This window comes from Heterodontus francisci, chromosome 16 (genome assembly GCF_036365525.1).
Source record: "Heterodontus francisci isolate sHetFra1 chromosome 16, sHetFra1.hap1, whole genome shotgun sequence".
Taxonomy (NCBI): domain Eukaryota; kingdom Metazoa; phylum Chordata; class Chondrichthyes; order Heterodontiformes; family Heterodontidae; genus Heterodontus; species Heterodontus francisci.
In genome coordinates this window covers 72,957,740-72,974,824 of record NC_090386.1, presented here as the reverse complement: position 1 = coordinate 72,974,824, position 17,085 = coordinate 72,957,740, and the positions used below count along the sequence as shown (strand labels likewise).

Sequence of the window (17,085 nt, the reverse complement as noted above, 5' to 3'; positions counted from 1 at the left end):
GGGCTAGGATAGGGGGAATACTTAGAAGAATTTGGCCCAGAAGAGAAGGGAGGGAAGCAGCTGATTGGATGGTTTCAGTCTAAGTGACAAAGAAGTCCAAGAGCTGCTTACATTTATTGCACAGAAATTCTGGACAGGATTTTGCCTTTTTGATCGGGACCCCAAAGTCACGGTCAAATGGGAGTCCCGACCCCGCACCGGGCTGAATTTTGTCCCCAGCCCAACATCAAGTTCTGTGGCGGGGTGGCCGGAAAATTGGCCAGAATTGCTGGGCCCAATCTTCCCGGCAACGGGGAAGCTCCGGGGTGGCCTCTCCGCTGTTCTGTGACAGGATCCGAGGTTACATATTTAGATTACATTTTTGCATGAATTAAAATGTAATCCTCAGCGATCTTACCTTCAGTTCACGATCTTCAGCACGACGTGTGGCACTCACGCTCCTTCACTTTCCCATCCAGGGAAAGCTCGCGCCACTGAGGTGGGGAAGGGGTAAACTCTGCTCTCTGTTGGGGAGGGGGTAAAGGGCTGATCTCTGCACTCTGTTGGGAAGGAGGGGAAGGGGTGAACTCTGCACTCTGTTGAGAAGGGGGTAAAAGGTGAACTCTGCACTCTGATGGGAATGTGGGGAATGAGTGAACTCTGCTCTCTTTTGGGAAGGGGGGAAGGGGTGAACTCTGCACTCTGTTGGGAAGGAGGGGAAGGGGTGAACTCTGCACTCTGTTGGGAAGGGGGGAAAAGGTGAACTCTGCACTCTGATGGGAATGTGGGGCATGGGTGAACTCTGCTCTCTTTTGGGAAGGGGGGAAGGGGTGAACTCTGCACTCTGTTGGGAAGGAGGGGAAGGGGTGAACTCTGCACTCTGTTGGGTATGAGGGGGGAAGGGGCAAACTCTGCATTACGTTGTGCTGTCTGTAGGGCTGGCAGCCTTTTAAAAATGGTACCAACACCTGCCTCTTCAACAGGTGACACGGTGAATGACATCGCTGAGGCCGCACCCACCACATGATTGGATATGATAAGTGGCTGCCTGCTGCAGAATCGCGGCCAATTTCTACACCCCCCTGCTGCCAGACAAAAGAAATCTGCCCACTATGTGGGAATTTTTACCTGACAGTGATTTTTCCTGAATTGGCCAATTAAGGATGGTGGGCCTTTGGCCAGGCTGTCAAAGCTAAAGGAGTCCCTCCAGCACGGAAGAAGCTGCAGCCTGCTGTTGCAAATCTTGAGGTGCCCTCTCAGCAACTTTAAAAAATTGAACATTAAAAAAATGGCCATAACTCCCAGGCCACCATTGTGAGGGGAAGCCCCTCCACAGGGTGGCCTGCAGCTCAAGCCAGATAGGCAGGGAGTGCCTCAAATCCTGCATGGAGTGCTGGACCCCTAGGTCTCTCGCCAGGAGGCCACCTCCAGGCAACAGTCCTGCTTCCCACATCTCAGGTGGCCCAAAGGCCATCTGGAAAATTTTAGTCAGCCTTTGATAATTGGCCCTAATTGTGGCCATAGAGTTACTTTAATTAGCTGCCCGCTACTTTGGGCAGGTAGCTCTTCAGACCCAATCTTGCCTCGGGAAAATGGCCCAAGGATGAGATGGTGCCGGCAAACCAGCACTCCAGCCAGTGGCACGAATTTACTTGCCCACCCACCTCTGTTCTCGCCCCCATATGGGGGTGGGGGGAAATTCTGCCCTCTGTCTTCTGTTTATACTGGTGGGTATCTCAATTTGTAGGGAACAAGTTCAGATGTGAACTTTAATTTGGTGCAATGACAATTAAAAAGCCTGGATTTTCCAATATTGATGTTATTTATGCCAATAGGAACATAGAAGCAGGAGTAGGCCATTCAGCCAATCGAGCCTGCCTCACCATTCAATACGACCATGGCTGATCTTCCACTTTAATGCCTTTTTCCCACACAATTCTCATATCCCTTTGTGTCATTTGTATTTAGAGATCTGTCAATCTCTGCTTTAAACATACTCAATGACTGAGCTTCTACAGCCATCTGAGGTAGAGAATTCTAAAGATTCACAACCCTCTGAGTAAAGAAATTTTTCCTTATCTCTGTCCTAAGTGGCTTCCCCCTTATTTTGAAATTGTGTCCCCTGATTCTAAACTCCCCAACCAGGGGAAATATCTTATCAGCATCTGCCCTGTCTATCCCTTTAAGTATTTTGTAGGTTTCAATGAGATCACTTCTCATTCTTCAAAACTCTAGAGAATACAGGCCCAGTTTCCCCAATCTCTCTTCATAGGACAGTCCCGCCATCCTGGGAAAAGTCTGGTGAACCTTCGTTGCACTCCCTCTATGGCAATAATATCCTTCCAAAGGTAAGGAGACCAAAACTGTACACAGTACTCCAGGTGCAGTCTAACCAAGGTTCTATACAATTGAAGCAAAACTTCACAACTCCTGTACTCAAATTCTCTTGCAATAAAGGCTAACATGCCATTAGCCTTCTTAATTGCTTGCTCTAACGATTTGGTTGCCATGTTGCAAAATTGCCGTTTTTCCATCAGTGCCTGTAACTTTTCCTGGGCCTCTCCATTCTTTCTGCCGTTCTCTTTTGTAATACACCATATCCCCGGTATCAAAATTCTTTTCTGATGGCCTGATCCGATACCTCAAAGCTCTCCTCCGCCTTAATAAATGCTCGTCTCCCTGCCTGCATGGCATTCAAATATTCCTCAAAAATTGAACTAATTGTAGTCCCATCTAAAGCCAGGGGATGATCCCACATTACCGAAGGTATTTTCGGATTCCTGCCATAAAGTAATTTATATATGGGACTCGATTCTATAGCGGCGGGATCCATGTCCGGGCGGCATGAAGACGGCCCTGGATGAGGCTCGCCACGGACCTTGATGCCGGCAGGGCCCAGCCGAATGTTCCTGGAAGCAATGAGGCCTCGTGGCGCCACCCGCAACCCCGCACCGCCACTCAGCGAAGGGACCGCAATTTAAATTTTTAAATAAATTAAATTACCTGAAATGTCCTGCCACGATCATCCCCCCAGTGGCCGACACTGCCGCGCCTATGAATCCCTGTCCGGGGAAATAAGGTGGAACCCTGGTGCAGAGGGGGGAGGAGGTAAGTTACTCAGTGTGGGGGGGTGAGGGTGGGGGGAACGGGATCAAATTAGCGTCATGGGGATGGTGGCAAGGGTTGTAGTTTAAAGTTTGTGCAGTTGAGGGCAGGGAAGGTCAGAAGGTAAAGGTACATGCTTTTGGGGGGAGGGCAAATAATTTAATTGTCATGGGGGGGGTGAACAAAGAACAAAGAAAATTACAGCACAGGAACAGGCCCTTCGGCCCTCCAAGCCTGCGCCGATCCAGATCCTCTATCTAAACATGTCGCCTATTTTCTAAGGGTCTGTATCTCTTTTCTTCCTGCCCATTCATGTATCTGTCCAGATACATCTTAAAAGACGCCATCGTGCCCGCATCTACCACCTCCGCTGGCAACGCGTTCCAGGCACCCACCACCCTCTGCGTAAAGAACTTTCCACGCATATCCCCCCTAAACCTTTCCCCTTTCACTTTGAACTCGTGTCCTCCAGTAATTGAATCCCCCACTCTGGGAAAAAGCCTCTTGCTATCCACCCTGTCTATACTTCTCATGATTTTGTACACCTCAATCAGGTCCCCCCTCAACCTCCGTCTTTCTAATGAAAATAATCCTAATCTACTCAACCTCTCTTCATAGCTAGCGCCCTCCATACCAGGCAACATCCTGGTGAACCTCCTCTGCACCCGCTCCAAAGCATCCACATCCTTTTGGTAATGTGGCGACCAGAACTGCACGCAGTATTCCAAATGTGGCCGAACCAAAGTCCTATACAACTGTAACATGACCTGCCAACTCTTGTACTCAATACCCCGTCCGATGAAGGAAAGCATGCCGTATGCCTTCTTGACCACTCTATTTACCTGCGTTGCCACCTTCAGGGAACAGTGGACCTGAACACCCAAATCTCTCTGGACATCAATTTTCCCCAGGACTTTTCCATTTACTGTATAGTTCACTCTTGAATTGGATCTTCCAAAATGCATCACCTCGCATTTGCCCTGTTTGAACTCCATCTGCCATTTCTCTGCCCAACTCTCCAATCTATCTATATTCTGCTGTATTCTCTGACAGTCCCCTTCACTATCTGCTACTCCACCAATCTTAGTGTCGTCTGCAAACTTGCTAATCAGTCCACCTATACTTTCCTCCAAATCATTAATGTATATCACAAACAACAGTGGTCCCAGCACGGATCCCTGTGGAACACCACTGGTCACACGTCTCCATTTTGAGAAACTCCCTTCTACTGCTACTCTCTGTCTCCTGTTGCCCAGCCAGTTCTTTATCCATCTAGCTAGTACACCTTGGACCCCATGCGCCTTCACTTTCTCCATCAGCCTGCCATGGGGAACCTTATCAAACGCCTTACTGAAGTCCATGTATATGACATCGACAGCCCTTCCCTCATCAATCAACTTTGTCACTTCCTCAAAGAATTCTATTAAGTTGGTAAGACATGACCTTCCCTGCACAAAACCATGTTGCCTATCACTGATAAGCCCATTTTCTTCCAAATGGGAATAGATCCTATCCCTCAGTATCTTCTCCAGCAGCTTCCCTACCACTGACGTCAGGCTCACCGGTCTATAATTACCTGGATTATCCCTGCTACCCTTCTTAAACAAGGGGACAACATTAGCAATTCTCCAGTCCTCCGTGACCTCACCCGTGTTTAAGGATGCTGCAAAGATATCTGTTAAGGCCCCAGCTATTTCCTCTCTCGCTTCCCTCAGTAACCTGGGATAGATCCCATCCGGACCTGGGGACTTGTCCACCTTAATGCCCTTTAGAATACCCAACACTTCCTCCCTCCTTATGCCGACTTGACCTAGAGTAATCAAACATCTGTTCCTAACCTCAACATCCGTCATGTCCCTCTCCTCGGTGAATACCGATGCAAAGTACTCATTTAGAATCTCACCCATTTTCCCTGACTCCACGCATAACTTTCCTCCTTTGTCCTTGAGTGGGCCAATCCTTTCTCTGGTTACCCTCTTTCTCCTTATATATGAATAAAAGGCTTTGGGATTTTCTTTAACCCTGTTTGCTAAAGATATTTCATGACCCCTTTTAGCCCTCTTAATTCCTCGTTTCAGATTGGTCCTACATTCCCGATATTCTTTCAAAGCTTCGTCTTTCATCAGCCACCTAGACCTTATGTATGCTTCCTTTTTCCTCTTAGCTAGTCTCACAATTTCACCTGTCATCCATGGTTCCCTAATCTTGCCATTTCTATCCCTCATTTTCACAGGAACATGTCTCTCCTGCACGCTAATCAACCTCTCTTTAAAAGCCTCCCACATATCACATGTGGATTTACCTTCAAACAGCTGCTCCCAATCTACATTCCCCAGCTCCTGCCGAATTTTGGTATAGTTGGCCTTCCCCCAATTTAGCACTCTTCCTTTAGGACCACTCTCGTCTTTGTCCATGAGTATTTTAAAGCTTACGGAATTGTGATCACTATTCCCAAAGTAGTCCCCTACTGAAACTTCAAACACCTGGCCGGGCTCATTCCCCAACACCAGGTCCAGTATGGCCCCCTCCCGAGTTGGACTATCTACATACTGCTGTAGAAAACCCTCCTGGATGCTCCTTACAAATTCTGCTCCATCTAGACCTCTAACACTAAGTGAATCCCAGTCAATGTTGGGAAAATTAAAATCTCGTATCACCACCACCCTGTTGCTCCTACATCTTTCCATAATCTGTTTACATATTTGTACCTCTATCTCACGCTCGCTGTTGGGAGGCCTGTAGTACAGCCCCAACATTGTTACCGCACCCTTCCTATTTCTGAGTTCTGTCCATATTGCCTCACTGCTCGAGTCATCCATAGTGCCCTCCTTCAGCACAGCTGTGATATCCTCTTTGACCAGTAATGCAACTCCTCCACCCCTTTTACCTCCCTCTCTATCCCGCCTGAAGCATCGATATCCTGGGATATTTAGTTGCCAATCATGCCCTTCCCTCAACCAAGTCTCAGTAATAGCAACAACATCATACTCCCAGGTACTAATCCAAGCCCTAAGTTCATCTGCCTTACCTACTACACTTCTTGCATTAAAACAAATGCACCTCAGACCACCAGTCTGGGTGGGAGAGAAGCAAAAGAGATGTACTTATTTGATTTAATTTATTCTTTCTTCAAATATTTAAAATTGTCAATAGGGCTAACAGGCCTTTAAAAATGGCGTCAGCACCTGCGCACAGGCAGCTGCCGCCATTGCCGTGGATGGACAGCCCGTCCCGTCCACGTGACGGGGGGGGGGGGGGCGGGGGGGGCGGCCCGCCCTGGCTACTTAAATGAGCCGCTGCGCTTGGGAATCGCTTGGGCTCTTTGGCGTGTGGCCCACATGGGCAGGCCACCATTTTATTTGCCCACTGCCAATTTCGACAGTGGGCTTATAGAATTCAGCCCATGTTTTTGGGTTGGTTTTAGAATGAAAGGGAATTAGTCTGTTTATAACTAATATTTCATTAGCAAAACGGCAGGTGCAGATTTGGGCATGTCTACGGAGCACTCTAATGGAGCAAATTGCGTGGAAGTGAAATTAAAGGAGATAAAAACTTACAGCTTGAGCAAACATCAAAAACTATCTCAGCATATTTGCAGCCTTTTCCAAGGCTGAAGCAGCAGGGAACGAAGAAGACATGGGCAAAAATGAAGGGAAAGTAGACCCATTGTGCAGGAATGAGTCAGGACCCATGTGTTAGAGCAGCCCAGGTGATGTGGAAGTAGTGCTGCGTGAGGTGATCATAAAGAGAATTGCCCTCTGCATCGTACAATAGCACCATCCCCATAAATTAGCATTGCAGTAAGCCTGCAGATAGATGCAGCTGTATTTTAGGCACAGTTGACCATTAATGTTACTGGATTTGCAACATAGAAAAAATAGGAGCAGGAGTAGGCCATTCGGCCCTTCGAGCCTGCACCACCATGCAATACAATCATGGCAGATCATCCAAACTCAGCACCCTGTTCCCGCTTTCTCCCCGCATCCCTTGATCCCTTTAGCCCCAAGAACTGTATCTAACTCGTTCTTGAATATATTTAATTTTTTGGCCTAGACTGCTTTCCATGGTAGAGAATTCCACAGGTTCGCCACTGGCTGGGTGAAGAAATCCCTCCTCACCTCAGTCCTAAATGGCTTACCCCTTATCCTTAGACTGTGAGCCCTGGTCCTGGACTCCCCCGCCATCAGGAACATCCTTCCTGCATCGAGTCTGTCCAGTCATGTTAGAATTTTGTAGGTTTCTATGACATCCCCTCTCATTCTTCTAAACTCTAGTGAATACAAGCCAAATTGACCCAAGCTCACTTCATACATCAATCCTGCCATCCCAGGAATCAGTCTGGTGAACCTTCGCTGCACTCCCTCCATAGCAGGAACATCCTTCCTCAGATCAGGAGACCAAAACTGCACACAGTACTCCAGATGTGGTCTCATCAAGGCCTTGTATAATTGCAGCAAGACATCCTTGCTCCTGTACTCGAATCCTCTTGCTATGAAAGCCAACATACCATTTGCCTTCTTAACTGCCTGCTGCACCTGCATGCTTACTTTCAGCAACTGGTGCACAAGGACACCCAGGTCTTGCTGTACCTCCCCCTTTCCCAATCTATCACTGTTCAGATAATAATCTGCCTTTCTGTTTTTGCCGCCAAAGAGGATAACCTCACATTTATCCACATTATACTGCATCTGCCGTGTATTTGCCCACTCACCAAAACCTGTCCAAATCACACTGGAGCTTCTCTGTATCCTCCTCACAGCTCACACTCAGACCCAACTTTGTGTCATCTGCAAACTTGGATTTAGTTCCCTCATCTATGTCATTAATATATATTGTGAATAGCTGGTGTCCTAGCACTGATCCCTGCGGTCATAGAGAGATACAGCACCGAAACAGGCCCTTCGGCCCACCAAGTCCGTGCCGACCATCAACCACCCATTTATACTAAACCTACATTAATCCCGTTTTCCCTCTCACATCCCCACCTTTCCTCAATTCTCTTACCACCTACCTACACTAGGGACAATTTTTTACAATGGCCAATTTACTTAGCAACCCGCAAGTCTTTGGCATGTGGGAGGAAACCGGAGCACCCGGAGGAAACTCACGCGGTCACAGGGAGAACTTGCAAACTCCGCACAGGCAGTACCCAGAACCGAACCTGGGTTGCTGGAGTTGTGAGGCTGCAGTGCTAACCACTGCACCCTGTGCCACCCATTAGCGGGTATCCCACTAGTCACTGCTTGCCACTCAGAAAAAGACCCATTTATTCCTACTTTTTGTTTCCCATCTGCCAACCAGTTCTCTATCCATGTCAGTACCTTACCCCCAATCCCATGTGCTTTAATTTTGCAAGTTAATCTCTCATGTGGGACCTTATCGTAAGCCTTCTGAAAATCCAAATACACCATATCCACTGGTTCTCCCTTATCTATTCTACTAGTTATATCCTCACAAAATTCCAGTAGATTTGTCAAGCATGATTTCCCTTTCGTAAATCCATGTTGACTTTGTCCGATCCTGTCACTGTTTTCCTAGTGCTCTGCTATTACTTCTTTTATAATGGACTCTAACATTTTCCCCATTACTGATGTCAAGCTAACCGGTCTATAATTCCCTGTTTTCTCTCTACCTCCTTTTTTAAATAGTGGGGTTACATTTGCTACCCTCTAATCCATTGGAACTGTTCCAGAGTCTATCGAATTTTGAAAAAATGACCGGCAATGCATCTACTATTCCTAGGGCCACTTCCTTAAGTACTCTGGGATGTAGATTATCAGGCCCTGGGGATTTATCGGCCTTTAATCCCATCAATTTCCCTAACACCATTTCCCTACTAATACTGATTTCATATAGTTCCTCCTTCTCACTAGACCCTATGTTCCCCAACATTTCTGGGAGGTAACTTGTGTCCTCCTTTGTGAAGATGGAACCAATGTATGTATTTAATTGGTCTGCCATTTCTTTCATATATCTTGACCTGCCTGCCATTCCTCCAAACACGCCAGATAGAAGGTTGCCACTGAAAATCTCATTAGTGCTAGTACTTATGCTGGGGAAAAGATAATTTACCTCAAATGGCAGAAAGTCTCATTGGAACCTAATTGCCAATAGGAGGGAAAAAGAAAAACAATTAAGAAGTGGATGAAGTGCATTTATAATTTTATTTCTGTGGCCTTTTCATGACCTCCAGGATACAGGCTGCCTAACAATCCCAAGTACCCATTATTATGGCCATCCTTTACTTAATGCGCCTGCATTCCAAAATGATGGGAACTGCATTCAGAACTGATATCTCTCTAAAGTAATATTAATATGAAGTGTCCACCTGTTTGAGGCGGATGCTTCGGCTGCTGTTTTGTCCTGCCCTCAATACAACACCACACAAGACCACCAAATAGTCAGCAGGATGCGACTTCCACACATTTGCCCATACTGACTGCCAAATTAATGCTGCTGCATGTGAAAGCCAGCACCAGAAAATCTAGGTTTGATTTGACCTAATTTCAAATTTCAAAATGCCAAAATAGGTTAATTGTATCATCCAGTTCACTGGTACCTGTGTGGAGTGGGGTGCAACACCAATCCATGGAATGGTATTTATTGGAGATACGCAAGAGTCTGCCATTATCTTGTGTCAGCTGACTTGGTTGGAAGTTCAACATTATGCTGATAAAGGACCAAAAGAAAGGGTCACCCAGAGAGTCATAGATACATCGATAACAAATAGATACCTTGACTATGTTGCAATGAGATTTATGTGTCATAAAAAATAAAAAAGTGTGAGATGCCACTAGAATGTGTTGCAAAAGTAGTTCCATTATATCAATAAATGAAAATTTTTGAAAGAAACAATAAAAGTGGAATTTTAAATTATCATTGACAGCTATAGCTGTTTTTTACGATATTTTTCCTTTTTATGAGTTCATATCTGTCATACTTCAGCAGAACAGAACACACTGCTTTGCACTTGAAGGGATCCTTTCACTGAAGAATAATTTTGTGGGTTTTCTGTTGTCATGGTGACAATACTTATCTTTTGTACTATTCTTTTTCTTTCAACTTGCGTCATTACAGCTAGTTCAATCAATTCAATTCTAATTAAGGTTTTTTTTCAACAAATGCACCATAGTCCATTGGAAAAGCTTTAAGTTAATCTGAGGGTTAAAGATATTTTTCATTCTGGAGATGATGAGCATTTTAATCTGTTGGAAAGCAGAGAATGGTGGATCTTCTCCATTACCTTAGCTCTGGCTCTTGAACTTGAATGGTATTCACATCACGCTGCTTTTTTTCTGAAATGTTAACCTTCCTTGCTTTATATTTCCAGAATTTCCTGTTTTCGTTTCAGATTTTCAGCATTGGTATTTTTCTTTCAAGCATAAATTCAGCAATCTGCACTGCCAGCCATGCTCAAAGGGAGTGTGAGTCAGAAATTGGGCCACAACATTGTTACAGCGATTCTTCAATCCACACTCACTTCAAAGATCACAGAATTTACCTATTAATCTCTTCATTATTTTGTCACTTTCAAGGTGATGATGTTGAAATATCCTTGTTTCTGATGCCAGGTGGTGGTGTACTATGTTACGGGTAATACCTATTGCCACAACAGCATGATGAAAAGTCCTGCATGTAAAGAATAGCCCACACCTCATTTAATTTTTTCACTTGAGTTTGTTCATTTTGATTAAAAATGGAACAGAATTTTCATGTTTCTCAAATCCTAAAGTGCAACCCTGTGGGGTAATTTTAATGGCTTGAAAATATACTAACATACACTGACCTGATATGAACTCCCATCACACACAGTTCTGTGGCAGGAGCTAATTTGTAAAATATATACTATGTATTTATTAGGCTTCTAATTTCTCTTAAACTTGAGCTGATGAAATCACTACCATTTAATACATTGACGTCAGTATTTTGCCTCTGTGGACTTCATGTTCAGTATTCGACCAGAGCAACATGGCTCTCTGTTTATATCAACAGTCAGGCGTAACATCAGAGCTTAAATTGGACAGATTTAGACTTTCAAAAGCCAGTATATTTGTGCTGAATTGTGTCAGACCCTACTTTGCATAAACCGACCACCAAGCTTCAGCTCATAACAAATCAATAACAGAATTTTCTTCGCATTTCTCAGATTTACAATTGCATCCATTCCAAACGTACATCCATTCCAAACATACATCCAAACAGTTGCCAGGATGTGTGGAACAGGAATCAATCATGATCCGACTCCACCCACTCCATGGTCAAGGTTTTCAGCCACACATAAATTGTGTGGAAATCTGGCAGATGAGGGATCTTCCCCAAATTGCAACCCTGCCCAAACACTACAACTATGCTGTATCTCCGTTTTTAGAATCATAGAAATTTATAGCAGGGAAGGAGGTCATTTGGCACAAGGTGGATGCACCAGCTGACAAGGAGGCATCCAGCCTAATCCCATTTTCCGGCTTTTGGTCTGTAGCCTTGAAAGTTATGGCACTAAGGGTGAAAAATTTTCTCTCGAATCCCGTTGAAACCTCCTACCTCTTACCCTAAAACAATGCCACATTTCTCAGGGATGAGAATTTTTAGCCTAATTGAATCCAAATAAAGGTGCTTGCTAATCCAGCATAAACACGTTACCACTCTCCTTGATAAATGGACAGAGTTCATTTTATCAATACCTGTCCCATACTAGATTGAAGCTCCAAACCATCAAAGAGAATTATCTTTGGAATTTGCAATTCTATTTCACCGATCATCCTGATAGACAAATTTATTTGTTCCAAGGATGCATTGGTATTTCACAGAGTGAACTGAGAGTGGAACACTGTTGACTTCACTACTGATCTTTCATTCCTTGTAATATGTTTAACTCTGATGTCATGGCACTCCCATGTTTCTTGTAACTGACTGCTGACGTACAGCAAAACACAAGTTTCAATTTACCATTATTTTATATTGTGAAATTATTTGAAAAGGATGTGGTAGATGGCAAGCAGAGGGAAAACGGGAGATAAATGAGTAACTGAAGGCAGGATCTTAAAAGCAGATTTTGAGGAGCATTTTTGGTAACTTGGAGACTGAGAGAACTGGGTCAAGCTTTCCAGAAGTCAGCTTTCAAGACATTTTAGAAGCAAGAAATGCAGTGCTCCTCAATTTCCTCACAATTTTACCAACTAGTCCATTAAATCCATGCCTTTCAGAAAGCAATTATTGTATAAAGAACGCTGCAGAATTTTGCCATTTTAAAATATTCCATTCTTCCCTGTCTTAAAATTTACATTTGTCCCAGGCTATTACAGAATGTCGGAATCACTCAGCAGGTCTGGCAGCATCTGTGGAAAGAGAAGCAGAGTTAACGTTTCGGGTCAGTGACCCTTCTTCGGAACTGCCAGACCTGCTGAGTGATTCCAGCATTTTTTGTTTTTGTTTCAGATTTCCAGCATCTGCAGTATTTTGCTTTTATTACAGAATGTCAGTCTTCTTTCTTGCTGTCATCCAAAACAGTACAGTACCTCATGGTGTAACCCATTTCAACCTCAACTGTGAACATCAGACCCTTAAATATTTTGTATTTTTGTGACTGGAAAAGCAAAAGTGAAAGTGATTAAAAGTATAAGTGCTGTAAATAGCTCAGATCCAAAATAACACTGCCCTCTGCATGTTGGAGCTAATTAATCCTGAGTACAATGAAATTATAAAGATTGCAAATGGCTCTCGTATTCTGCAAAAACTGAACAAAAAGCAAAAAATCAAAAAGTGGCTTTCATCTGATATTAAGATTATGTATTATCAATAAAACCTTATGTCATAAAAATTAAACCCTGCTGCAAACAAATAGGCCTGAAACTAAGCTGCTGTATACCAGTGTTTCACAAGCTTAGAAGACCAGAGATGCACAGGCAATTTAGATCAATAGCCTCAGAACTGAACCCACTGGTGACCTCTCGAACTGACCCAGTCAGAGTCAGGAAAGGACACCGAATTAGAATTGAACAGGCAAGCACCTATGTGCCCTTGCCAGTGCCGGCCTGCCATTGGGCTGTGTCCAACTCCCACCCCAACTATGTCCCCTTTGATCCCTATGTAAGGAGGTCAATAAGAAGTTTTTAAATTGCCGTTCTTTGGGGGTCTAGGCAATTTGTTTCAACTTACTCCTCCGTCTCCCTGTGTAATCAAATTATGTCCATCAAAGGCTGGTACACCTCATCTCAATGGCCGACAATATTACATTGTGTTCCAAGAGCTTGGAAAAGTGAGGACTCTTGGCACAGGAATCCTCACGCACTTCCATTGGCACTACCCCTAATGATATTTCTCTTCCAAGCACAAACCCTGCACACCCCCCTCCAGCCCCCGCCCCCTTGTGATAGGAGACCATCAGAATCCCAAAGGAAATTGGGTCCAAGTACTTTACATATGGCGAGTTGTAAAGATGTGGAATAGATTGCCCATTAGGGTGGATATTGTGTAAAAATTAAAGCAGAATTTGTTAGGTAATTAAGTGGGTTTAAATGGGTTATTGAGGGGTATTAGTTTTTGCAACTGGCTAGTTGGATTCCAGGGTCTTTCCTGGTCCTGTTCATTCCTATGTTTTAATGCTAATATCTCTGGCTTAATTTCAGGATCATAAAATAATATTTAATGTATACTAAGTTCTCATTAAATACAACCATGTCAAATATTATTACTCATAATTCTGCAAAATGACTGCATGCTTATCTGTATCTAGGCCTGTGTTGATACATAACTGTTGATTCTCAGTCAAATGTCAGTTTGTATTCATTCCAGTTGTACATATTCCAGCTTTGTTACCATGCAGAATTTAGTTGGTGTGTTCTACATTAATCCATATTAATTCTCATATCTGACCTGTTTGCCGTATGATTTGCAGAGATAATGTCATTCATGTATTGTTGATTTCTACTGAAACTACAGGAATCAAACGTTTCCCTCTGAAACGATTTTGTGTGGAACATTTTTCAAAGTGTTATGAAACTTTTATTCAATGTAATCTGCAATTTATTTATCAAAAGCAGCCTTCCAAATAACCACATTTCTTGCTTTTCAGAGTTTGCCAGAAGGACAGTCAGCAGCTTGGGACACTGCCAAGAAAGAGGAAAACCGCTCTAAGAACAGATATGGGAATATCATTGCTTGTAAGTGTAAGCGGCACTGAATGGATACATTTCGTAAACATTCAGTCTATAGCCTTATTTACCTGAGGAATTCTTCCTGATAAAGATCAGCTGTGAAAATGGAACAGTAACCTGAATGGAAAGTGCTTGATTTACAGACTGTTCCTAATTGTTAGTCTGCTTAGTTTTACCCAGCAGCCTCAAAACAAGAAACCAGTGTAAACTATATTGCATAAAGTGAGAGCAAATGGTAATAATAATGCTTTTAACCCAATGTTGTAAACTCAGTGGGGTAAATTTCCCTTAGTGGGCAGCCGGGGGCAGAGCACAGCAATAGTACCAGCATTTGGCTGACAGCAGGAATCGAGCACCTCAGCTCAGCCTGTTGGCTTTGGGCTGCCACTATATTGGTCTCCAGGCTGGAAGAAGGTAGATCTCTGGTGTGGGGATTAGACATTGGGATGGCGGGATTGGGGAGGGACCTGGAGCAAAAGCATCCCATGATGGTTTTGTGGAGGTTGGAGGAGCACTCCTGCTCCTCCTGGTCTCACAAATACACCATAAAACTTAGCCGCAGGTTCCCCTTCAGCTGGACCACCAGCTGAAACTGTGCACAGCACACACACACCATCCAGTGGTGTCCAAAAAAGGCAAACGGACTCTTATGTATATCATAGGATTCCAGATTTGCATATTAAACAAGCCTACCACTTGATTCAGACAGCCACGCAGCAGAAGGCCCTGGAGGAACATGAAAGCGACCACAGTAATGACTGGAACAGGGCAGTAAGTCATTCAGCACCATTGTTGGACAGGAAATCTCAAAACCTCCCCTGGTTTATTATTATAGGTTATCCAGCTAAGGCAACAATAATCAGCCATACTTGTCCTCTTGAATCAAGTTAACTGCTCCATTATTCTCAGTGGTTTTGCAATTTATGGGCTGATAGAAAACATGCTAGATGATCAGTAATTGTTATCCTTTCCTGACTATATTTAAGTAAAAGTTGCCCTGAGGTTTATGAGGAACTGAAGAAAGTAACAGGATATACTGACTTGGTTTGATTTAAATGGAGCAAAAAACACTCCGTGTTAGTGCTTTTCATCCAATTCAATATGTGTCCACATACATCTTTTTAAAACTGAACTAGAAAACATGCTTATGTTGTACCAGCTCTGGAGCATGCATATGATAGTTTTCATTTTGTGTAGGCTCATTGATTGTTTCACGTCTGATTTATTTGAACCTCGTGCAGATTATTAATCTGTGCATTGGTATAGTCTAAAGTTTGTCTTTAAATGGTAAAAAATTAGTTCCAGATATTAAATTGAAAAATGTAACTGGCTTTTTGTTCCAACAAATAAAATGAAATTTGTAGCCCTTAATTTTTTCAAGGTTGGACTAACCAACAAATTGAAGGGGAGAACTTCCAATTGGCAAAGTTCATATGTAAATGCTCTATGCACATAAATTATTCCTGTGTACTTTGCTTTTATGCAAGCATTACATTTAACCATTTGTGAAAAGCAAATTAAATTTCATGTGAAAATTATGGCCCAGAAATTGCTGAACAAATAATGATGAGTTTTCAGCACCTGCTGTATTGAAAGCATAAAAACTCCAGCAATTTGTGGTGTGGAAGAGATACGCTGTGAATTACAAATTGCCACAAACTGTCGGACGATTAGTTCCACAATTAACCTTGCAAATGTGGAAGCTCTCTATCAGCTGTCCCATGGTTGTCGAGAAATTGCTGGATTTGCACCATAAAAACAGAAGAATCTCGCCGTGGATAATTAGGGCTGGTATTTCATGTCTGAAGGGTCCTGTTAGTAATGTGATTTATGGTCCTGATATGAAAAATTGACAATTGCCCAGAAAGGGAAGAATGAAACTGTGGAGTCTCACTCCTGCAGTTAGTAAATTGTTCTTAGAGATTTTTTCTTAAATTTAAGATTCTTTTTCTTGTTTTTCCTTTATGTCTTTTTTCTCTCTCTCTTAATCCAATCTTTCTTTCCTTCTATTTATTTCTCTGTCTGTATCTAATTTGACTCTAATTCACCCTATTTCCATCTCCATTATTTTCTCTGCGTCCTTCTGTAGCCTTAAATTTCATTAGTTAAGCAGATAGAAAATTGGATCTGACATTCAGGAGGTCCCAGATGCACCGTTGACCTCATCGCGCCGTTATCGATTTGCAATTCCAGTAATTTGCAGTGCAAAAATAATATGATCTGAACACTGAAGAAAAAAAATCGAGTTCACGGCGCTCATCGTGAGATGCCCTGCTCCAGCAAACTTCTGGGCCAACGTATTCTGAAGTTTCACACGTGAACTTCGCAGATTGAAAATTTTACTCATGTATTGCTGAAACTAATTTTTCAGTTTCCCTGGCAAAGCCAGTGTGTAGCTGAATCATGCAGACCAGAGAGCCCTAGATTCAATCCTCAGTCCATGTTGAGTTAGCTGATCTTCGATGGGACTCTACAGTAGGGCTCAGGGCCTTTGAATTATGGGGAGAAAAATAGATCAGGGGTCAAACAACTGATTGATATCCAAAGACCCCAGTGGAAAATGCATGGTCCGGATTTTCAAAGTAGAGGCAAGAAACAGCTCTGGTTTTTGATCTGAAACCTGCTACCTCTGGAAAGCTGATTCCGATTGCAATTTTCAAGTGGGAAAGCCTTAATTGGTGTGGAGATGGGTTTTCAGTCCTCTTCGAGCGAGTGGGATTAAAAATGGCAGTGGGCCAGATCAAGTATGGGGCTCATGTAGACTTCCACAGCAGCCATTACTGAGGCTGCTGGTTGTTCTGAGGGAGGACCTGCCTTCCACAGCACCAGAGGGAAGTGAAATGTCACAGGG

The 17,085-nt window shown here is 43.5% G+C and overlaps 1 protein-coding gene across 1 annotated transcript in view; it reads left to right on the top strand.

The window, feature by feature from the left end:
- Positions 1-17,085, top strand: part of ptprt (protein tyrosine phosphatase receptor type T) — a 1,095,010-nt gene that overhangs the window by 977,230 nt on the left and 100,695 nt on the right. Inside the window, exon 20 of the mRNA XM_068048566.1 lies at positions 14,153-14,240. Coding sequence (XP_067904667.1) covers positions 14,153-14,240 — 88 coding nt within the window. The remainder of the gene's footprint in view (positions 1-14,152; positions 14,241-17,085) is intronic.